Below are 24949 nucleotides of genomic sequence, written 5' to 3' on the forward strand. Positions count from 1 at the left end.
TCTGGTAATTCTTTGTTATTGCTTTCAATGGAATTATTACAATCTATTGCTTATTTTTAAGAGTACCTCAGTGATATATATATTTGCAAATAAAATACTTTATCATGCTTATATAAGTCTATTGTTGACATCAATTATGCATGCCATTGGAAATGGTAAGCTTGATTTCATTTCTATCATACTCTTTGAAAATCCATATCTTTAATAATCTCTTCAAGGACGATTTCCCTATACCTTTGCCTTTAACCATGGACTGCTATTGGGATTGTCTCGCTAGGTGAATGTGGAAGGTGTCCACTGTGACAGGTGCCGGCCTGGTAAATTTGGACTTGATGCCAAGAACCCACTTGGCTGCAGCAGCTGCTATTGCTTTGGCACGACTACCCAGTGCACTGAAGCAAAGGGACTGATCCGTATGTGGGTGAGTAAGGAACTGCTGAGCCGTGTAATGCTATAATGTTATTTCCTGCTGGCATCTTTTAGTCAGGCACTGAGAGGTAGCTAAGAAATGGCAAAACATTTAAGTAACCTTTTCCCCTGTGTACACTTAGAAATAGTGAAGGGACCATGTTCCATTAAATGATCAGCTCTGTTGCTTTTTTTTTTAATCTAAAAAGAGGTACATTTATTTTTTATAAAGTAATAGATGTCAAGAGAATATATTCATCTTACTTTAATTTTGCCTTTGCCTTCTCTTTCTTTGATGTTCTTAATTTTTACATTGTCCAGAAGATTTTTTAATCATTTCTTTTCCCCAGTACATTGTTCTGCTCATGTCACATAAAAGTTAAATAGACTCAATGTCTGTTCTCTATAACCTTAGACAATGTCATATTAGTTTTCTCTGAGCCATAATAGCTCCTCCTCATCACAGAGAAAGAGAGGCTATTGATAAATATAGATGGAACTATATATTTATGGATAGGCAATAATAAATCTAGCTAGGTAGCATTGTATAATAAATAAGACTAACCTAAAAGTTAAGATGTCCTAAGTTTAATCTCGCCTTTGGGATGTATTGGCTATATGGTCTTGGGCAAGTCCCTGAATTTCTCAATGCCCCAAGAAATTCTCTAAGATTATAAATTGAAAAGAACAGCTAGATGGTACAGAAGATAACATAGAGCCTTGTACTTGGAGTCAAGAAGAGCTGAATTCAAATGTGGCATCAGATATTTACTATGTGCATGACCCCTGGTGAGTCCCTTAACCCTGTTTGCCTCAGTTTCCTCATATATAAAATGAGCTGAAAAAGGAAATGGTAAACCACTCCAGTGTCTTTGCCAAGTAAATCCCAAATGGGGTCATGAAGTGTAAAACAAGACTGAAATGCCCAAATAGCAACAAATGAATTGCAAAACAGTTGCTGATCTCCAAAGATAAAGGTATTTTCTCACTGGGAGTTCTTTACACAGATGAAATTTCAAGTCTAGCCTTATGTAAGCATACACATGAGTAACATCAGCAAATTTGTGATTGCAATTGTGTAAGTTCATAGATTCAGATCACAAATCCTCTGTGACTTAGTAAGTGGTTTTAGAGAGAAAGGGAGGGAATCATTATGTTGTAGTTAGCAAGTGTGGGATTCTCCAGGGTTAAGTCCTGTCTCTGATATATATTGACTGTGTGACTGGGCAAGTTACCTGATTTCTCTCAACTTCACCTATCTCACTTATAAAATAGGGGAAATAGTAGCACTTGTTGTGGAGCTGTTTTTAAAAATCAAATGAAAAAAACATTATGTAAATTGAAAACATTATGTAAAAATTAGCTATTATTGTTACCAGATTACTCCTTGGACAACAAGCATATAGTCAGCATCAGAGCTTGTCATCAAAACATTTTCCCCTTTAGTATCTAACTTATCAGGGTTTACACCACACTCTCACAGCCTTTGGGAACCTAGAGCACACTTCAGTGAGGTATCAGGGAACTCTATTCAAGGATGATTAAAAAGAAACAACAAAGAGATGCATAAATCTATATCTATCTATCTATCTATCTACACCTACATGGGAAAAGTACTTTGTAATTATTCATGATTTTAAGTGGTATATGCCCCATAGTAGCTACAAAGGCATTTGTGTGTGTGTGTGTGAATATATATGTATAAATGTACGTGTAAGTACCTGCATGTTTATGCATATGTTGTATGTCCATGTATATGTGTGTGTGTCATAGCATACAAACATATAGGCAGTATGACCTACTGGGTAGAGAGTTGACTTTGGAGTCAGGAAGACCTCTGTAATCCTGTCCTACCTTCAATACAAACTGGTTTATGACCCTAAGCAAGTCACTTAACCTCTCATCTCAGGCAGCAATCTAAGTCTATAAATCACTGAGCATGCTGAATGCCTATTTCTAGAGGAAGTCTACTTTCTGGGGTTTCCTATACCAGTGAAATTGTAGATCTTGTATAAATACAGAATGTCCCAAAAGTTTATATTAAATATGACTAATATGTTATATAATGCACATGTATACATATGTACATGTGACTATATATTTGTATCTATAAAGGGCATTTAAATAGTATGTAGTATCGAGATATACACATGTATATGTGGTATTTAACTAGTATATGGTATAAAAATGCACATGTAAAATACTTGTATAAGTGGTATTTAAATAGTAATATAATGATGTTATAATATGTACATATAAATATATACATGCATATGTTTGTGGGCAGTTAAAAATTTTCAATGACAGGAATGCAGTTTTGAATTTCAGTAAGACTTTTGGGACACAAGAGAATGCAAGACAGAGACTTGCATTGCTAAAGGAAGTTTATTCTCTGGGGTTTTCTACATCAGTGAAATCATAGACTTGTGCAAATACAAGATGTCCCAAAACACTTAGTTTTGTTTTTCTTAGTTTAAGTTTCAGTAATATTTTCAGAACATAAGAGAGAAACAGAGACAGAAAGATGGAGAAATAAAAAGATCAAGAGACAGAAGAGATATATAGTCATTCACATACACATGTGTGTATACATATATATGTATATATGTGTATGTGTATACATATACATATATGTATATGAGAAATGTATATTTTTGTATTGTACAATCATATAATACTTAAAATCATTAGTACTAGTAAAAATTATTTTAGATAATTATTTTAGTAATGTAATGAGGGAGTCCTATAGGAACTATGTTTGTAAATAGCAAGTATCATTTTTTTTGGGGGGGGAGAGTTATTTTTTTTTAACTTTTTATTGACAGAACCCATGCCAGGGCAATTTTTTACAGCATTATCCCTTGCACTCACTTCTGTTCTGATTTTTCCCCTCCCTCCTTCTACTCCCTCCCCCAGATGGCAAGCAGTCCTTTACATGTTAAATAGGTTACAGTATATCCTAGATACAATATATGTGTGCAGAACAAAACAGTTCTCTTGTTGCACAGGGAGAATTGGATTCAGAAGATAGAAATAACCCTGGAACAAAAACAAAAATGCAAACAGTTTATATTCATTTCCCAGTGTTCTTTCTTTGAGTGTAGCTGCTTCTGTCCATCCTTGATCAATTGAAACTGAATTAGCTCTCTTTATCGAAGAGATCCACTTCCATCAGAATACATCCTCAAACAGTATCGTTGTTGAGGTATATAATGATCTCTTGGTTCTGCTCATTTCCCTTAGCATCAGTTCATGTAAGTCTCGCCAGTCCTCTCTGTATTCATCCTGCTGGTCATTTCTTACAGAACAATAATATTCCATTACATTCATATACCACAATTTATTCAACCATTCTCCAATTGATGGGCATCCATTCATTTTCCAGAATAGCAAGTATTAGAATAGCATTTTATATATCTTTATATGATTATTTTATTTATATAGCACTTTAAAGTTTACAGAACTCTTACCTCACAACAACCTCATGAGGATTAAGGTTCAAATTTTATTTCCTTGGCTTTTCAGATAAAGAAACTAAACTTCAGAATTAATAAGTGGCTTGTTCATAGTCATCCAACTCATATACATCCAAAGAAGAATTTGAATCCAGATTTCTCAACTCAAAGACCACAATATTTTCTCCACAACTCAACACCTTTAGAGTTGCAAAGATAACTCTTATTAGTATATGCTAGTTATTAACAAATTAATTATAAGATAGAATTGTTTAGGATACACTTATGCAGTTTATACCAACATATATTGCAATATGGGAAGGAAGAAAGAAAAAAGGGAAAAAAATTTTGAGAGACAGCATAATATAGTAGGTAGAGAGGTGAACTCAATGTCAGGAAGACCTGGGTTTTAGTTTCATCTCAGATACATATTATGTGACCCTAAGCATGGCATTTAACCTCTTGGTACACAGATTAACTAATATTAAAAATTGTAGAGTATTCCCTGATGCAGCAATGAAAGAAGTATCTATCAAGAATTCCTTTATTAATGAAATAATAATGGAATAACAACCAAAAAGTGTGTGTGTGTGTGTGTGTGTGTGTATGTGTGTGTGTGCATTCCTGAATATGTTCTTTCCAACTATAGTCTTCCTCTATGACCATCTCATGGTATGAAAGTTACCCTCAATTCTAAAACTCTGTATTATTGATGGATTACTAGTTCCACCAGGTCCAATCATCCTGCAAAGATAAAAGAAAGGGCCTATTGAGACTTTGGTTAAGATGATGACATGAAAGGTATTAATAATTCCTCAAATACTGCAGTAAATACCTAAAATGCCACCAACTAGAATAATTATCAAAAAGACCAATGCAAACAACAGTAATTTCCTCCACTGAGTCCAGAACTGAACAAGAAGATTGCCAGCAGCTTAAGGCATTCAGAGTAGTGACATGGCAAAGAAGGCAGAATTAAGCTTCAGTTCCATAAATCAGGCCTGAAGCTAGCATGATCCAGTCCTAACCTGTCAGCCTAGCAGGAGAGAATAGACCGCTCTGCAAAATCACTGATTAAGGAGACATTTGGGACACTCCAAAGGGCCTGAAGCTAGGACTGCTATTACAGCCATAGCAAGTAGTCTTCTAAATATTCCAGAAGACTGAAGTCAAGAGGACTCTCCCATAGTGTATCAGAGGCCTGTACTAATCATATCAGGGGACAAAAGCAATTCCAGTTACGTATATATTAAGGAGAAAACAGATATCAGGACCAAGGACAATAGCCAGATTCTGCCACCAAGAGATGATGGCAAAAGCAAAGGTTTGTGGCAGTATGGGCAATCTCTTCCAGACTGCAGAGGTGAAAGGACCAAATGATGGGGAACCCTATCCAAGAATTGCATAGGACAAAGGATAGGATTTATTTGGCACAAATTTCTAGTCCAAAAGTGAGGCATGTAAACAGAAGAAAACTCCAAATGTAATGGAGAATAGGCCTGATGATAACTATATTTCCATTGTCCAAAGATAAGCCTAGAGAAACTCATTACTAGGTTAACCACTAGGTCATGAATAGCTTGGCCACAAGAACTCTCAAAGACCATGTAGCAAAACTGTAATCTGCTTTAATGGGGAAAACAGGCACTCCTGCTGTGGAAATTAGACAGCCTCAGAGTACTGAAGGCTGAGTATTATCTAGACATTGATACATTCAATCATTATCTATTATTTATACCTACCCCATGTAATGTAAGTTATCCTGTGTCTTCTCCCTCTGCCTTCTTTCTCTTGTCTACTCTCCATAGGAAAAAGGAAATAAAGAGGCAAACTCAGCTGTGCCCGAGATTCACATAAGCTGTGCTTGCCCCGAGGCAATTTGATGTTATAGCTCTCCCATTAAACATTGTGAGGGTTATTAGCCAACAAGTCAGGAACTTACACAAGAGCACACAATCTCTACTCACTACAATGACCATACAAGGGAATGATCCTCAGGCAAAGATCATGGCCTTGTGACAGTTCAGTTCCCAAATGTTCCCTAACTTCTTCACCCTCAACATTAGCATTCTGCTTTCATGACAAGTCCTCCATTTCATGCAATCTGCCTCATAATACTCAGGCTTCTTCTCTGACATAGGTTTATAACTACTTTATGGTGCTCTTAAATACTTCAGCAAGGTGGGAACCAATTGTTCCCCTTTCCAGCAGCCCCACAACAAATGCACAGTGAGAGATGGGTAGGGAATCTTCCCAAGAGTATAGTAGGAAACCTGCCCATTTCAACTTGCCAAACTAAAGCATCTGCAACTTCTGGAAATGAATAAAGCTCATGCCAAGTGCTAGGTTGGCAAAGATGACAAATTATAACCCTCCAAGAAACCATTCTGATGAAAAGAGTTGGATGTGGTAGAGGGGAAAGCAAATGATTTAGAATCAGAGGACATGGGTTTAAATACTAGCTCAGTTAACTAGGCGTAACATTGTGTAAAACACTTTATATTCTAAGTCTCAGTTTCCTCAACTTTAAAATTAAAAGACTAGATTAAAATCCTTTCCAGTTCTAAATCTATTAACGTATGATCCTACAATTCTTGTGATATGTATACCTCAATCAGTATGGCTCTAAGTAACAATAATATTCATTTAGCACCATTAACATTTTCAGCTCTATTTTGTCATAAAGATCTTGATAAAGTCAATTTACTTTTCTATATGGAAAATGTCTCATAAGAATGTTTTCATTGGTGGGCAGTTAGAAGCCGCTTTGACATGAAAAAGAAAGAGCCAGGCAAAGTGCTTTGAGAAATCTGAAGGAAAAGAAGTTGCTTTCACTGAGGGAGGAAAAAAGGAGAGGTTTCATGGAGAAATTAATTGAGAAGGAAGGGACTTGAGTAGATAAGAGCATGAAGCCAAGATGATGAAGTAGAGAGAGCACTCAACTGAGCTTTTCCAACATTACCCTTTTAAAAATCAGGATTCAAATCAAATTCTAGAGAGAAAGAGTCAACAAAGGTCAGAATGAGACAAATAGATCTGTGCTGTGATAGTGGAGTCTAGTGGGACTAAGTGGAGGGGGCAGAAGCAGCAGCAGCTTCAGGATCTCAAACCAGATTCAGGAAGTGGTCATGGCAACTGAACAGAAAGGGATCTCATGAGATCCCTTGCTAGCAAAAGATATAAAAGCACATGCTGTTTGGCAATTCCATTGCATATATCCACTTCTGGGTCATAGTTCAAGGGTAGAGAAGAGCACTTTTAGTCAAGAGGGAACTGGAGCTGAAAGGTAGAGTATTCCTCTAGCATGCTCTTCTCAGAGAAGATCTTGTGCTCTATGAGCAAAGCAGAATTGAATTAGCTCAGAAGAAACCTGAGATGTGCTAAGTTACAGAAGTCACTCTAAATGTTCATAAGAACTATTATGTCCTGTCTATGGCAGAGTATTCCGACTGTAACTTTAACGTAGTGATGTCATTTTGGTCCTCTTCAAGAACGAAGGACAACAATCAAAGGATCAGGGATGCTGAGAAATAGAAATACTTCTGGTCCCAAGGAAACAAGACTCCTGAGAAGCAGTATCATTTCTAATCCCAAAAGAACAGTGTCCCTGAGAAAAGCAGCATGGATTGAAATCACAAGGGATCAGAGGTCTTTTCTGAATAAGAAACAGTGTACCAAGGGAACATTGACCATACCTTTCCCCAGATCATACCATCCTGGAAGCATCAAAATCTTGTAACAGGCCCCCCCAAAATAGATTTTGAAAATAGCAGTGAAGAAAAAGCCTGAAAATTGATGTAGTGCCCTTCCCCTTGTCCCATGCCAACAACAGAGCTCAACATTACTATAAAGTTCCTAATCAAAAATTGGCATGGAAAAGTGAACAAATAACAATAAAACAATCTGACCATAAGTGGCTACTGTGCTGACAGGGAAAGTCAAGATAAAAACAAAATAAAACAAAACAAAACAAAATACAGTCAAGAAAGCTACAGATTCAAAGGGGGAAAAAAATGGTTCAGGTACAAGCCCAACAAGAATTCCTTGAAAAACTTTAAAAAAATGAAAATTATTTTCAAAATGAAAAAAAGAGGGATAGACAAATATTTAGATTTAAAAAATTGAAAGCAAAGGGGAAATCTTATAAAATATAATAGCGTGGTAAAGGAGGCAAAAAATAAATTTGACTTTCAAATACAAGATTACAAAGAAAGATAAAATGGTAAACATGAGAGAAAAGTTATAAAGGACTCATTAAAGTCAATTGACTTTTCTATAGGAAAATGACTTACAAAAATGTTTTCATTGTTGGGGCAGTTAGAAGGACTCTACATAGAAAGAAGGTGCAAGAGTCAGTTAATTATGTTGAGATGATATTTTTAAAAGGGATAGATAAAAAAGACAGAAGCCCAGAGGAAATGATAAGGGAGAGGAAGAATAGGAAAGTTTTTTTTTCACATTAAAGAGATACACCTAGATTTACAAAAGAATCTTTTAATAAAAAAGAAATTAAGTAAGTTATCAATAAACTCTCTAAGAAAAAATATCCAGAACAAGACATATCTAAAAGTGAATTCTACCAAACATATGAGGAACAACTAATCCCAATATTATGTAAACTACTTGAAAAAATAAGTAAAAAGGAAATCCTAGAAAAATCCTTTCAGGACACAAATATGGTTTTGATACTAAAACAAGGAAAAACCGAAACAGAGAAAGAAAGCTGTAGACCAATTTTCTTAATGAATATTGGTGTAAAATATTTAAATAAAATACTAGCGAGAAGATTATAGCAATATATCACAAAGATCATATACTATAATAGTATAGGTCAGAATTATAGCAGAAATATAGGGTTGGTTTAATATCAGGAATATTATCAGTATGACTAACTATATGAATAAAAACAATAATAGAAATCATATACTATATCAATTATATCCATAAATTTAGAAAAAAATCATTTGAAAAATATAACACTCATTGCTATTAAAAATGCTAGAAAGGAATCAATGGAACCTTTCTTTTAAAAAGTAATATCAATTTAAAACCAAGAGCAAGCATTATCTGGAAGGGGGATAAACTTGAAGCCATCTAATAAGAACAGGAGTAAATCAAGAATGTCTTTTATTTTTCATTGTTATGCTAGAAATGCTAAACTATGGAAATAAAACAAGAAAAAGAAATTGAAGAAATAAAAATAGGCAATGCAGATAAAATTATGCTGTACTTAGAGAACCCTAGAAAATCAACTAAATAGTTTAAAAAGTAACAACTTTAGCAAAGTTACAAGATATAAATAAACTTACATAAATCATCAGCATTTCTACACATTACCAGCAGAATCCGGAAGCAAGATAGAAAGAGAAATTCCATTTAAAATAACTGCAGATAAAATACTTCAGAGTCTATCTGTCATAACAAATTTAGGAACTATATGAACACAGTTACTAAACACTTCACACAAAGACAAAGCTAAATTAAAGAAATATTAACTTCATGAGTGGGCTGAGCCAATATAATAAAAACAATTATATTACTTATTTGGTGTCATATTAATCAAACTACCAAGTAATTATTTTATAGGGCTAGGGAAAAAAATAGAAAATTCATCTCAGGGAATAAAAAGTAAAAAATAACAAGTGACTCAATGAAAAAAAAAAAAACATGAAGGAAGGCTATTTAGCAATACTAGATTTTAAACTAGATTACAAATCAGTAATCATCCAAAGAACCTCATATTGACAAAAAAAAAAAAATATGGTGGTGGATAAATAGAATAGATTAAATACACAATATATCATTCTAGTCAATAGTGTTTGATAAACCCAAAGATTCAAGCTTTTGGAGTGAGAACTCATCATCTGATAAAAATTTATGGGAAAACTGAAAAGCAGCTTAGCAGAAACTATACCTAAACCAACATCTCACACTGTATATAAACCAAGATAAGTTAGACATAGTGAGTGGTATTCATAAGCAAATTAGGGGATCATGGTAGAATGTAAATGTCAGATCTATGGATAAGGGAAAAGGATGTGACCAACCGAGAAAGGAAAAAATCAGGGGAAGTAAAAGTGATTATTTTGATTACATGAATTAAAAAAGCTTTTGCACAAACAAAAGATAATACAGCCAGAATTTTTTTTTTACAAAAAGAAAAATGGAAAGAAATTTTATAGTGTTTCTCTGATAAATAACTCATTTTTCAAATATAGGAAACTAAGACAAACTATGAAAATAAGCCATTCTCCAAATGATAAATGGCCAACAAGTAGTTTTGAGAAAAAAATCAAAGCTATCAATAATTATGGGAAAAAATGCTCTAAATCACTACTGATTAGAGGAATGCATTTGAAACAACTCTGAGATACTGTCTTAAACCTATCATATTGGTTAAAATGACATTCGAGAAAATTGACAAATGCTGGAGTAGATGTGGAAAAATTGAGTCAGTGTGTTATTAGTGGAGTTTTGAACTAGTCCAATAATTCTGGATAATAATTTAGGACTATGCCCAAAGAGCTATAAAACTGTGAATTCCCTTTAACCCAGCAATACTGCTACTAGTTCTATGTTTCCAAGAGATCAAAGGGGGGAAAAAAAGAATCTCTTTGGACAAAAATGTTTATAGCAGCTTTTTTGTAGTGGCAAAAAAATTGGAAATTAAGAGAATGTCCATCCCCTGGGTAATGAATGAACAACTTGTGGTATATGATTGTGATGGAATACTATTGTGCTGTTGAGAAATGACAGGAAGGTTGGTTTCAGAAAAGTCCCTTATATAGACCCTAACTTCTAGGATAAGAATTTATTATCTGACAAAAATTGCAGGGAAATTTGAAAAATAGAATGGATAAAACTAGGCATTGACCAACACCTAGCATTCTGTAACAAGATAAGGTCAAAATGGGTTGATGATTTAGATATAAACAGTGATACTATAAGCAAATTAGAAGAGCAAAGGATAGTCTACCTCTCAGATTGGTGGAAAAGGAATTTATTTATTTAATATTTTATTTTATTTTATAATAACTTTATATTGACAGAATCCATGCCCGGGTAATTTTTTTTTACAACATTATCCCTTGCACTCGCTTCTGTTCCGATTTTTCCCCTCCCTCCCTCCACCCCCTTCCCTAGATGGCAAGCAGTCCTATATATGTTAGATATGTTGCAGTATATCCTAGATACAATATATGTTTGCAGAACCGAGCAGTTCTCTTGTTGCACAGGGAGAATTGGACTCAGAAGGTAAAAACAACTCGGAAAGAAAAACAAAAATGCAAATAGTTCACATTCGTTTCCCAGTGTTCTTTCTTTGGGTGTAGCTGCTTCTGTCCATCATTTATCAATTGAAACTGAGTCTTTGTCAAAGAAATCCACTTCCATCAGAATACATCCTCATACAATATCGTTATCGAAGTGCAAAGTGATCTCCTGGTTCTGCTCATTTCACTTAGCATCAGTTCATGTAAGTCTCTCCAAGAAAAGGAAGGAATTTATAACAAAAGAAGAACTAGAGTATGTTATGAAATGCAAAATGGATAATTTTGATTATATTAAGTTAAAAGGTTTTTTGGTACAAACAAAACCAATACAGAAAATATCAGAAGGGAAGCAGAAAACTGAGGGGGAGGGAAAATGTACATCCAAGTATTCTAATAAAAGCCTCATTTTCACATTTATAAGAATACAAGCCATTCTCCAATTGATAAATGGTCAAAGGATATGAATAGATAATTTTCAGAAGAAGAAATTAAAACTATTTCCAGTCATATCAAAAAAAAATTCTCTAAATCACTACTGATAAGAGAAATGAAAATTCTGCATACCTCTCAGATTGGCTAAAATGACAGGGAAAAAAATGATAAATGTTTAAGAGAATGTGGGAAAATGGAGACATTAATGCATTGTTGGTGGAGTTGTGAACTGATCCAACCATTCTGAAGAATAATGTGGAACTATGCCCAAAGGGCTCTCAAACTGTGCATACCTTTTGATTCAGCAGTGTTTCTACTGGGCTTGTATCCCAAAGAGATCATAAAGGGACTCATATGTGCAAGAATGTTTGTAGCAGTCCTTTTTGTAGTGGCAATAAATTGCAAACTGAGTGGATACCCATCAATCGGAGATTGACTGAATAAGTTATGGTATATGAATGTTATAGAATATTATTGTTCTATAAGAAACGACTAGCAAGCTGATTTCAGAAAAGCCTGGAGAGACTTGCATGAACTGATGCTAAGTGAAATGAGCAGAATTAGGAGATCATTGTACACAGAAACAACAAAATTAGGCAATGATCAACTCTAATGGTTGTGCTCTTTTCAATAGCTCAACCCTAGGGCAAAGATCCAAAATTATGTGGATTAATTTATTCATGTGGGATTGGTTGATGGAACATTTGGATGAGGGTCACTGTTGTAGTGAAGAAAAGGAAAAGTGTATCAGAAAAATGACAAGATAGGCCTTTCTTTTATATTTTGGGATATGAAGTTGTTAAAACAAAGCAGCGATAGTGTTTCAGGTGAATTTCATTCACTCATCACTCAAGACAATTTAGCAAAGGTTTAGAGAATGGGGATGGTAGAATAAAAGTGGGTGATGGAAAGTAATACAATTTAGCTACAACATAAAATATATGTAAAGAGGAATAGAAATCAATAGACTAATCCATCTAAGATATACAAATTCTATATGTTTCTTTGATATAATTTGAGAGTTAGAACTTAAAGTCAGGAAGACCTAAATTCAGATCTTGGTTCAGACACTTACTTGTTCTGTTACCCTAGAGAAATCTCTTAATCTCAATCTCTCTCTCTCTCTCTCTCTCTCCCTTTTTGGTATGCAAACTGAAAAAAACAATAGCATCTTTTTCAGTATATTGTTGTGAGAGTCAAATAATGTAATAGCTAATATGCCCACCCATTATTATATATGTATATATATATAAATACATATATTGCCTATATATGTATATATATGCATATATATCATAGACAATATACATATGTATTTTATATAAACCTGCATTATACATATTTAATTCTAGTAATAACATATATACATGCATTCATATGATTTATATGTGTACATAAATATATGTGTATATTTATACATGTATTTATATATGTATACAGTGATTATAATTCACTTATAAAATAATAATAAAAGTTTTGAACTTTAGAAAACACTACTAATTACAAGATTCACTTTTGTTTCATTTTGCTCATACTTCTCTCCCCTGCCCCCTTTTTTACACTTATTTTCAGGTAACACTGACACCTGAACAGACCATCCTCCCACTAGTGGATGAAGCCCTCCAACACACAACCACCAAAGGAATTGCTTTTCAGAACCCAGAGATTGTTGCAGAAATGGAACAAGTGAGAGAGGATCTCCACCTGGAACCTTTTTATTGGAAACTTCCAGAACAATTTGAAGGAAAGAAGGTGAGAAACAGAACTTTAAATTTGGGGATAGATAGTATCCTTTGGAAGTTCTTACCAAAGACATCTTTTTTCTCCCTCCTTATTAGTTGATGGCATATGGTGGCAAGCTGAGGTATACAATCTACTTTGAAGCTCGTGAAGAAACAGGATTTTTTACTTATAATCCACAAGTTATAATTCGAGGTGGAACCCCTGCTCATGCTAGAATTATCACCCGCCATATGGCAGCTCCTCTAATTGGACAATTGACAAGGCATGAAATAGAAATGACAGAGGTAAGGTGTTCGAGAGTATTGTAAGAAGATGGCAATAATATTTCCAAATGATGCTATTAAAAGGGTGTATGTACTTTTTTTGTCATTAGAATGAATGGAAATATTATGGTGATGACCCAAGGACAAGTAGAATGGTAACACGTGAGGACTTCCTGGATGTACTCTATGACATTCATTATGTTCTTATCAAGGCTACGTATGGAAATATCATTCGGCAAAGCAGGTAACGATTATTTCACCTTAGAAAGCAATCTAAATTTCTTAGTCTAGGGTGATTCTGTGGCTGCCATTAAGGAAGATTTGTAAGGGAGCAGAGAGAGAGTAATATGTAATTAAGGAACTACCACAAAGGAAAACTGAAATTGCTCATATAGAAGCACCTACCCTGAAGGCAGGAAAGAGAAGAAACTAGAATCAGTTTGGAATTTATGACTGTATATCTTGCTTTGGTAGTCATCAGAATACAGGTGTTAGTTGAAAGCATATGAACCAGATGAGTTTCCTTAGGAAAAGTGCAGAGGAAAAGGGGTGGATATACACAATTAGTTAGAAGGGAGAGGTAGGATCCAGCAAATAAAGAAAAATGAAGAGAGAGAGAGAGAGTTAGAAAGGTAGTGAGAGGAACCAAGAGAGTTCAGTGAGTAGGCTCTATAGGCTCCCCCTCTGAAAAGCTGTCTTGCTTTTTGATGTAAAATAAGCTTTGTAAGTATCACTGATAAAACTAGCCCAAATGAGAAATGGTAGTCTGTGACAGATTCAATTTGCTCTCTCCTTTCCCAGAACAAGGATTTGTTCAACCTATCCAAGCAATTCCATGCACTCATTTTATTTCTACTGAGTATAACACTTTGCTGGAGGTTGGGGAGAGACAAAAGAATGGGCAGGGACAATGCTAACCCAGGAGGAGCTTACCTTCATTAATGGGGTTCAAGTCTTATATGTAACAAACACATAAGGGACCAACCATAGTCACTATTGTGCTCTTAGAATTAAAGAGTCAGGGAAATATTAGTAAAAATATAGATCATACTGAATAGCATTTCCAATCTCAGTCTACCTTAATTTCACAATTGTTGTGAATTGTTTTAGTTATACTCAATTCTTCATGATTTGGGGTTTTCTTGGCAAAGATATTGGAATGATTTGCTATTTTCTTCTCAAACTCATTGGACAGATGAGGAAACTGAGGCAAAAAACTGATTTGCCCAAGGTTATACAACTAGCAGATAGAATTGTAGGCTCATCTATATGGAGCTGAAAGAGATTTGAGTGGCCATCTAATCCAATTCCCTCAGTTTATAGATAAATAAAAAATTAAAGTGCAGGAAGATTAAATATATGCTCAGTTATAAATGCCATTCACCTCAACCAGGTAGCAAATGTCCTAAGAAGGATTTGAACCCAGCATTTCTAAATCCAGAGGGTTTCCACTCTTTTCACTATTCCATACTGTTTCAAAACTTTTATTGAACTTTAGTGCCATTGTTTACGACCTATAAAAAATTCTATCAAGAAGTTTGTAAAAAGGTTTAGTACAATAAATTACTGATCTTTGGCAAGAAGAATATATCATTTTGTGAAACATCACACTGGCAGACAGAATGTAAAAATAGCTTAATTCAAATGTTAGCATTATGCTAGACACATATCTTAGCAGAAATGCTAATTCTGTTCCTGCATAAAAGCCACATTGCTTTTCAGAGTGATTTAGGGACTTCTGTTGAAAAATCAGGAGCCCTCAGTTGTTGTTTTTTCTTCACCATGTTCATTTAATTTTCCTTTTTATGTTTTCCATTCAAAACTGAAAAGTTTTTTTTCAAACATGAAATTATATTTTGCACAAAATATGGAATAATAAAGAAATTTGAATTGAAAATGTGTTTTCAATTTTATTATTAATTATTTTACACTATCAAGTACAGATCAGATGGCAGCAGCCAAAGGCAGGTTTCCTGTTTTGATATAAGGCTTTAAAGCACACAACAGGTAGCTTTGTGATTATGCTATTGTATTATTATGTAAATTTTTATACTGCATTAAGTAGCTGGATAGCAAGTGGACCATTTTTATTAGTGGAGCTGATGGGAATAGATTTTGTTTTCCATTTCTTAAAAAAAAAAAAAAAAAAAAAAAAACTTTGTTAGAACTCCCTTTTAAGTCTGAGTCACTGACCTTTTGTGAATTCTTTTCCTTGACTTCATTATTTTTTTTAATTTTTATTTAATAATTACTTTATATTGACACTCGTTTCTGTTCCGATTTTTTTCCCTCCCTCCCTCCACCCCCTCCCCTAGATGGCAAGCAGTCCTTTATATGTTGGATATGTTGCAGTATATCCTAGATACAATATATGTTTGCAGAACCGAACAGTTCTCTTGTTGCATAGGGAGAATTGGATTCAGAAGGTATAAATAACCCGGGAAGAAAAACAAAAATGCAGATAGTTCACATTCGTTTCCCAGTGTTCTTTCTTTGGGTGTAGCTGCTTTTGTCTGTCATTTATCAATTGAAACTCAGGTCTCTTTGTCAAAGAAATCCACTTCCATCAAAATATGTCCTCATACAATATCGTTGCCTTGACTTCATTATTAATAAAATTATTTTCCTTTCATTGCAAGCATCATTTCAAGTTTTAAAGTTATCAAAATCCAACAGTGCTTCCAATCTGCAGTTTTTTAAATATGAACTTCTATCTTGAGTCTCTATATCTTTGTATTGATTGTCCCCTCCCCATCTCACCACTTTTTGAAATGTTCTCCTTCCTCACTTCTGCCTCTGAAAATTCCTAACTTCCTTGAAGACTGCTCAAATGTTACCTTCTAAAAGAAGTTTTTCCTAGCTGTTAATGCGATGCCTTCTCAGATTTCTTTTCATCTACTCGGTATATATCTTAGGTCTACCTAGTATGTTCCATATTGTCTCCTCCATTAGAATATGATCTTCTCCAGTGCTTGTATATAATAAGCATTAGTTGACTGACTAAAAAAATATTCACATTCTTATTCTGAAATGTGAACCAAGAGCAATATGAACAGGCAAGAGAACTACAATTGATTCAGGATAAAGGATCAAAGAGAAAAGAGATTAAGGATAAACCTACTTTCATAAGACAGTAAAGAGAGATGTGAAAGTGCGTATTTAAAATGCATTCATAATAATATTTAATCAGACAATCAATGTTCATTGGTCAGTTGCCTACCATGCATCAGGCACTATGCTAGGGACTTGCAAAAGAAAGACACAAATGAAACAATCCCACCCTCGAGGAATTCACATTCTTTTGGGGGAGACAATAACGTCATAAAAGAGCATATGCAAAATAATAATCAAGATACATTTTAGAAAGGAAGACTACATTTCCTTATTAATACACGACAGTTTTTTATTTTCACTTAAGACTTTATACATATGTTGTAATATAAGAAAGCAGGCATTATAAGAGCAACAAATATATTTTGCTACTTCAAATTTTGGACTAAATAGAAAAAGCTCTAAGTGTTGAGCCATTTATTCTTTTTATTTATTGACATTTTTTGTGGGGTTGCAAGGAACAGAAACTTTTGCATTTCAGTGCTCACTTAGAAGACAGAGTGGACCAAATCCCTTATGTTGGCAAAACTGTGATTCTCTAATCCCCTGAGATAAATGGCATATTGCAGAAATGTCTGGCTGTCATCATTCATGCCTCACTTGATTTTTTTTATCCATTTTCTGGTTTGGTGTGTGCATGAATGTGTGTGTGTGAGAGAGAGAGAAAAAATGGAAGATGAAGTTAATATCTCCACTACCAATAAAAGGCCTAAAGGCTGGTGGGTTTTATTTAGCTCTAAGCAGCTCTGAAGGAAATCTCATTTATTCTTTATTCCTTTTGACCATCATTCCCAGCAAGGCATAATGGGATTGCATTTCCCTTTCTTACCTAATAGATTCCCATGTCTTTTTTTCCTTACAAGCAAGGATCATATAATATTAAAGGAGAAATTAAAATACATATTTCAAATAATTGTTCACTTCAGATTGGTTCACCAGTGTTTAGATTGTGATTACTATCAAAAGCAGGAAGGCACTTTAATGAGACACAGAAAGTAAACAAATACTACCATTTCAATAAAAACCACTTGAGTTTGTTATATGGTTTTAGAAATCCAGTCTCTTTTTTGCTGGAGGTACATTTTATTAAAGCAACAGCTGTTCATTGTTTCATTTAAAAACTTATTTGCAAATTGATTCAACGTTGTTCCTTTAGTCAGTCATGAAATGGTCTGGGTTTATGACCTGCATCTTCTTCTTTAATGTATGCTTCCAAATTGAGGAAATGATTAAGGGAAAAGATGCCAATTTTTTTCATTAAGAATAAAATGTTCTCACCACATTCCTTCACCTCCTAATAGAGTTATTTAAGCTATTTAGAAGAAGCTTTCAAATGAGATTGGGGGAAATGGAAGGGCAAACTGGATATTTCTTAAAATTTGGTTCTTTTTAAATCTGACCTTGAAGCTTTCTTTAGGTACTCACAAATAAGCAGAAAACACACACACAAAGATAAAAATAATAATGGTAATAGGAACAATAGTTAGTTTTCATATGCTTTAAAATTTGCAAAGTGCTTTGCACTTTGTTTAATTCTCACAATAGTAGGAGAGTAGGTACTTTATTTATTAAATAGGTACTATTTATTCCTACTTTAAAGATGAGGAAACAAAAGCAGGCAGTAGTAAAGATTTGTCCAAGGTGACACAGCTAGTATTTGAAACAGAATTTCACTTCAGGTCTTCTTAATTCCAAGTTCAACCTTGCTACCACCAAGATTATTCCAGGTCAGTATTTCCTACATATGATCTAGGGAAAGGTTCTTAACCTGGATCTGTGACTTTTATTTCTTTTATATTTTATAATTGTGTTTCAATATGATTGTTTCCTTTGTTCTCTCTCTCTCTGTGTATATATATATATATATATATATATATATGATGCATTAAAAAACATTACTCTTATAATAATCCACAGGTTTCCCAACACTGTTCCTTGTGGTGATTCTTGTTCTTCTTTAAAATAATATAATATATAAGATGATGGTTCTCTCTGGGGGAGGTTTCTCGAGGAGCTTTTCTGGAGGCAGTCTTAGTTGCAGTTGAAAGTAATAATCACCCAAATGCAGCCAGCTGGTAAAAATACAAACATTTATTTTCTCCTTCCAAAATAGCCTGGTTAGTTGAGGCCTCTTTCTCTGCTTGGTTCCAAGAGCTCTTGCAGATTGTCCTTTGCTTTCTTCAGCCTCCAGCCAGCACAAAGATGGAATGAATCTCTTGTCTCCTTCACTTGGGGCTTGGCTAGCTTTCTGGTGAATCTTTCAGACCAGCTTGGTCTCAGTAGGGGAAGTGCAGGAGCCCAGCCACTCAGAGAGCCTTCTCAATCTCCTGCTCAACTCTCGACTTATAGCTTCTTCCTCTCAAAACTCTTCTTCAGCCACCAGCCAGCCAAGTGGAAAAATATTCCTTGGAATGAATCACTCTTCACTGGCTTATATATGACTCTTCTGAGAGGATGGGATTATGGGTTTTCTCCCATAGTGCTCTCTGGCCCTAAGAGCTTCAAGGGAGGTGTGAATTCAGATATTTCATACTAAATCCTGAAATTTCCCAAATGTATGAACTCCAATGAGTAAAAGTGCAAACACAAACATTGTATCAATTAGTTCTACTTAGTACCTTATTTCAGGTTCTGGCCCAAAACATCTTCTTGTAATATCAGATCAATAATCTATCAACTCTAATGAGTTAGCAGTTTGTAAAGATTCCAACAGTTCCTGAAAGAATTTATAAACTAGAGGAAAAAGGAATTAGGTATGGCAGTAACTTCAGGGTAGCTGGTAGCAAAGTGAATATAGTGCTAAGCCTGAAGTTTGAAAGACTCATCTTCCTGAGTCCAAATTTGACTTCAAGACACTAGCTGGCATGATCCTGAGCAAGTCACTTCACCCTACTTGCCTCAGCTTCCCCACCTGTAAAATGAGCATGTGAAGAAAATGACAAAGCACTTTAGTAATCTTTGCCAAGAAAACCCCAAATGGCATCATGACGAGTTGGATATGGCTGAACAATGACTACGTGGTAGCTTTTATCATTAGTGAACAGTATAATCAAAAAGGAAAGGAAGAGAGCAATTCCTTCTTAGGAGCAAGAATAGTTCATCATTCATGGCTGCAAAATAAGAAAATTGACCATTAAAAAGTAGAAAAAAGCACTCATTAATGGAAATACTTTGTGCACATGACATCATGCTGATGATAAAGTAAATGTTTCATTCTTCAGCTGGTTATTCTTGCATAGGGACAAAGAGCCTTTAAGGATTGGAGATAGTAATATCTGCTATAAACCATTAAATAGGGTCTCCGGAATTAAGATGTATATCAAAAATATCTTTTTTTTAAAGCATGAAAACTATTTTAAGCATAAAGCTAAAGATAAAAAAAGTGACTCCTTTTTCAGGATTTACTAAATTGCTTTTGAATAGGTATTTACTGGTCCAATGGGTTCTATTTATTTTTATTTTCCAGAATTTCTGAGATATCATTGGAAGTAGCTGAACAAGGAGTTATATCAGCATTAAGTCCACGAGCTCGCTTGATTGAAAAATGTGACTGTCCCCTGGGTTATTCTGGCTTCTCCTGTGAGGTATGCTAGCTTCTTCTGAATGACTTGTCTTTAATACTTATCAACTCTCTTCACTTGGTGAGCTGAAAACTTCCCCTTCTAATTTCACTTAAATCAATCTTATTTCCTTGCAAACATCTAACTTTATTTCCTTTGATCATTCCAGAACAGTATAAGTCTAAGGAGCTAGGGGAGGAGGGGAAAGGAGAGGCTAGTTTGATGAAACCGGCTAATAGAAACATTGGTTGAATAGAAAAGGTTTTTGACAAAGTTAAAAGGGCTTGTAAGAATATAGAAAAAAAAAAAAGATGCATGGTTTCTTAAAAAAAAAAAAACTCAATTACTCTAGCTTGTCTACTCTTCAAAATCACTCTGAAAAATGCTGGAAAATCCTCAACCATAAATTATATGCACAATGTATAACTATAGAATAATGGATTTGAGTCTAAATAATTTTTTGGAGGCCATCTTTCTGTCTTCCTTATTTGTAAAATGAAGGAGGTTAAGCAAACTGGACTGGGTTACACAGCTGCTAAATGTCTAAAGTAAGATTTGAATTCAGGCCTTTCTAATTACAAGTCCAATTTCTTAATCATTATACTACACTGAATGTTTTTTTTTTGAAAAACATTTTATGATTTATAGCTCTAAATGAATATTATATCTTTGAAAGAGGTTATGCCCTTGACCAGCAAGGCTATCATTGGTTTTCAGATACTTCTTTGGAAGTTTCCCCTAATACTTACAGCACATTCATTTCAACATCCTCAGTGAAAGATTTTCACCAATAAGATTACATACATAGGACCTTGGAGGACAGCTAGTTCAACCTCATTCATTTTAAAGATAAACTGAACTTGACTCAAGGAGTAATTTGCCTCAAGGAGTAACTTGCCTGAAGTCAAAATGCCTTTAAGTGTAATTGTTGGGATCTGAACCAAGATCCTACTCCAAATCTGATGTTCTTTTTGGGTGTGATATTTGAAAATCAACAGGAAGCTATTAGACAATAGAGCCTCCTCATTAAAGAACTGGAATTTAAGAATACTTGAAAGGACTAAGCTCTATCAATTGATGAAGTAATTTTTTTTTAATCCAAAGGCAAAGAAAATAGAGGCAGGATCTTTTTTTTTTTTTTTTTTAATTTCAAAGTAAAGATGACAATCAAATTTTTGCATTTTTTGAAATTCCTGATCCCTTTAATGATAAGCTTTTGGTGTAATACCACATGGGATCAGAAAGTAAGGTGCTATTCTAAAGTAATCAGTTTGATTTTCTTATGTGATATAGGTTCTGAAAAGAAAAAGGAGTTCTGAAACTGTTTAAAATAGTAATAGCATCATTAGGATTAGTTCACAGCTTCCTGGACAGTCTTAAAACTACAAGAAATCCTAGCCATAGGTCACAAGGACCTGCCCTGATTCTTGTGTTATGTCATCAAAAGAGCCTCTGATCACTGGGTATTATCCATCCTAAGATGAGCAAATTGCCAACTTTTGTTATCTGTTCCCTTCTTTAGAGTCAGCATCTGCTGAGGTAAAAATCCTCAACTCCTTCTATTTAGTCTTAATTTTCTACAAGGCTGCCAAACAGTCAAATCATGTCATTCCCCCTCATTCAAGAAACTTTACTGAATCCTTATTTACTCTAAAAACACAAACTCTTCTGTTTCAACTTTAAAGCCAATAGTAATCTGGTTCCAACAAATCTTTCCAGACCTTTTTCACTTTACCCTTTCCTCCCCAACAGATACACACATACACACATACACTCGCAAATGCAACACAGATCAGGTAATGATGTTCACTGGAGTATGTGGATGAATACATGGTATTTATACATATGCATATACACAGAAAGTGAATCTGTGACATTTAATCTTTCACTTGTGACATCTAATCTTTTACTTCTTATGTTAATTGGTGTGGTACTGAATCATACCAATTAGCACAGCAAGAGGTAAAAGTCAGCATGCCCAAAATAAGTATTAGTTATAGAACTTGTGATTTCTTTGACCATATTTGACATCAAATTGAAGTACTCATGTTATATGTCATTAACTATCTATGTGACTTGAGAGCCTATTCCTGTGTGTCTCAGTTTCCTTATCTGTGAAATGAAGGGATTCAGACTAGGTGATTCAGCTCTGACAGTATAATTACCAATCATTGTTAAATATATTGCAGAAAGTAGGAAGTTGACCTTTAAAGCCCTACTTTATTTATATTAGATTTCCTTCCCTGAATTTATATGAGAATAATATTTAGGCAAAAAAATCTTCAGTTGAAGATTATTTTAATGATATTTGCCTTCTCTTCCAATTTCTTTAATATTAGATGTCCATTTTACCAAGATAGTTCTTGATTTTTTTCTCAGTGTGTTTATTGGAACATGCTATCCCAATAATTTGTGTAGTTTTGCATAATCACAACAACATATAAATTAACAAAAGTAAAATGACAACAAAAGATGATTAGTAAAGAGAGAAGGCATAGGAGTCATCTTGCATTAGGTCATATGACTATTCCATGTACTTTCATATAGACCTATATTTTATATATAATAATGCAAGTAATTTCTTAATTATGTTATTCTTGGGATAAAAATCTGTCTCAGAATAATACTTCTGAGATATTTTTCTCTGATCCATTGCCTTTATACCATTATGATTCTTATTTATAATTCATCTCAATTCTAAAGAGTAATTATCTAGGCATAAAATAGAGTCATCAAAGCAAGAGCTAAGGACAAGTTGTGAAATAATACAGCCTATTTTGAGAGCATGGGCTATGAGTCATGAATGAACCAACCAATATTTTTACTTAATATATTACATTTTAAAGGCATCAATATTCCTATGCTGTTCATTTCATTTTCATGAACTAAAATGGATTGTAAGATAGGAAGATTAAGTGTTAGGATCATGGATTTAAAGAGGAATGAACCCCAAGAGATCCAAACAGTTCAAATCCTCTCTACCATCCTTTCCCACCTTTCCCTTCTCCTGATTTGACAATGAAGCAATAGAGGCCTGAAGAGATTAAGTAATGTGCCTAAGGCTACATTCATTGTCAGTAGTAGAATCAGTATTTGAATCTAGATCATTTTGGTTTAAAGCTAATTTTTTTTTTTTCACAATACCACACTATCTATAGTTTTCAAGACATGAAGAAAAATGCAGGTAATTGTCAGTAGTCTTAGCTGAACATCCATTAAGTTAATGAACCTAGAGTGTGAAATCATATGTAAATTTTCACACTTCTATAGCATAAGGACTATTTTGTTTACTGTGCTATAACTTTAATTAAAATACTAATTGCCATGTTCTCAGTTTGTATTGTTACCTTTACCATGCAATTAAGGAAATTTTTATTATCATTTCCATTCTTACAGAATGAAAATATTTGGCCACTAATTCTTTTTAAGGCTCATTGTACTGCCTAATAATAGAATAATATAAGCCAGATTCTGAATACTCTTCTGCTTCTGGATTAAATCATGAATTCCAAGGCATTGTTCAGTTAATTACTCAGGAGACAGCAGGGATAATGACCTCCACTGGAGTCTTCCTCCAGTGCCCCTCTGTGGCATAGAGGTGACCTATCATTTTCAAAAACTGTACCACAAAAGTTTTAGTTTTGGCAGATCCAACCAATTTAGAGAATTTTCAATTGAAGGCCCAGTTAGGAACTGTCTATCAATTAAACTGAAGATTAACCTACTTCATTTCATAGGTGCTCCTCACCATAAGACTACATATAGGGTAGTCTTTGATTTTTGACATTTTTTTTTCTGTTATCTACAACAGCTTTATGAAGTCCCGTGACTGAAAAGAGTAGGATTTTGTCTTATAACCATGAACAAAATAAGGCCATTAGCTGAGATAGAGCAGGGTTTTGTCTTATATTCATTGAAATTGAATAGGATTTTGTCACATCTATGAATGAACTACCTACTGTAATGCCGGAGAAACTGAGGCAGGAGAGAGATTAGAGAGTTTTTAATATTTTATTAATGGGAGAGTATAATTGACTGGACAGGACTCTCTTCTCAAATTATCCAGTCAGACAGAGATAAAGATATACTGGGACCAAGGAATCCATGTTGGTCCCAGGCCTGGAGGAGACTGTCATCCCAAAGAATCCAGCATCCAGCATACAACCGCCAGCCTCCAGCCTCCAGCCATGAATGGAGGAACCCCAACTTTTAAATACCTTTTCTCTAAACAAAGGAAGGGATAAGAAGCACGGGAAAACTTCTGTCAAGATAGGGGAGGTCATAAATCCAAAAAAAAAAAAAAAAAAAACCCAGAAACAGGATGTCTGAATACAAAGAAGTAAAGATATCAGTGAGGTATCTTGGAATATTTTAGAGGGATATTGTAAATTCTTGAGGACAGAAAAGAATCAAGAGGTCTAATTTATTGTTTATCTTGCTAATTTATAACCTTAGAGCAAATGGTCCTCAGTCTTAATGGGCCAGAGGGGGATTTACAACTAAGTAGATTGAGACAGAACAGTTAAGGAAACTGAGACGATGGAAACTCATACAGGGAAACTGAGTCAGGACAGTTAAAGAGAACTGTGGCATAACACTACATCAACAAATTCATTATCTTTGAAATATTGAAGCATAATCAAAATCTATCAATCTTTTCCTGACTCCTTTTTCATCAATAATTTTTTCCTATTTTCCTCAACTAA

General features: G+C 34.3%; 1 protein-coding gene across 1 annotated transcript in view; it reads left to right on the forward strand.

The window, feature by feature from the left end:
- LAMA2 (laminin subunit alpha 2) overlaps positions 1-24949 on the forward strand; it is a 770763-nt gene that overhangs the window by 550073 nt on the left and 195741 nt on the right. The window contains exons 25-29 of the mRNA XM_051997719.1: positions 278-421; positions 13139-13318; positions 13405-13593; positions 13683-13816; positions 20150-20267. Of these exons, the coding sequence (XP_051853679.1) occupies positions 278-421; positions 13139-13318; positions 13405-13593; positions 13683-13816; positions 20150-20267 (765 nt within the window). The remainder of the gene's footprint in view (positions 1-277; positions 422-13138; positions 13319-13404; positions 13594-13682; positions 13817-20149; positions 20268-24949) is intronic.

The sequence above is a fragment of the Antechinus flavipes genome, chromosome 4 (genome assembly GCF_016432865.1).
Source record: "Antechinus flavipes isolate AdamAnt ecotype Samford, QLD, Australia chromosome 4, AdamAnt_v2, whole genome shotgun sequence".
Lineage (NCBI taxonomy): Eukaryota > Metazoa > Chordata > Mammalia > Dasyuromorphia > Dasyuridae > Antechinus > Antechinus flavipes.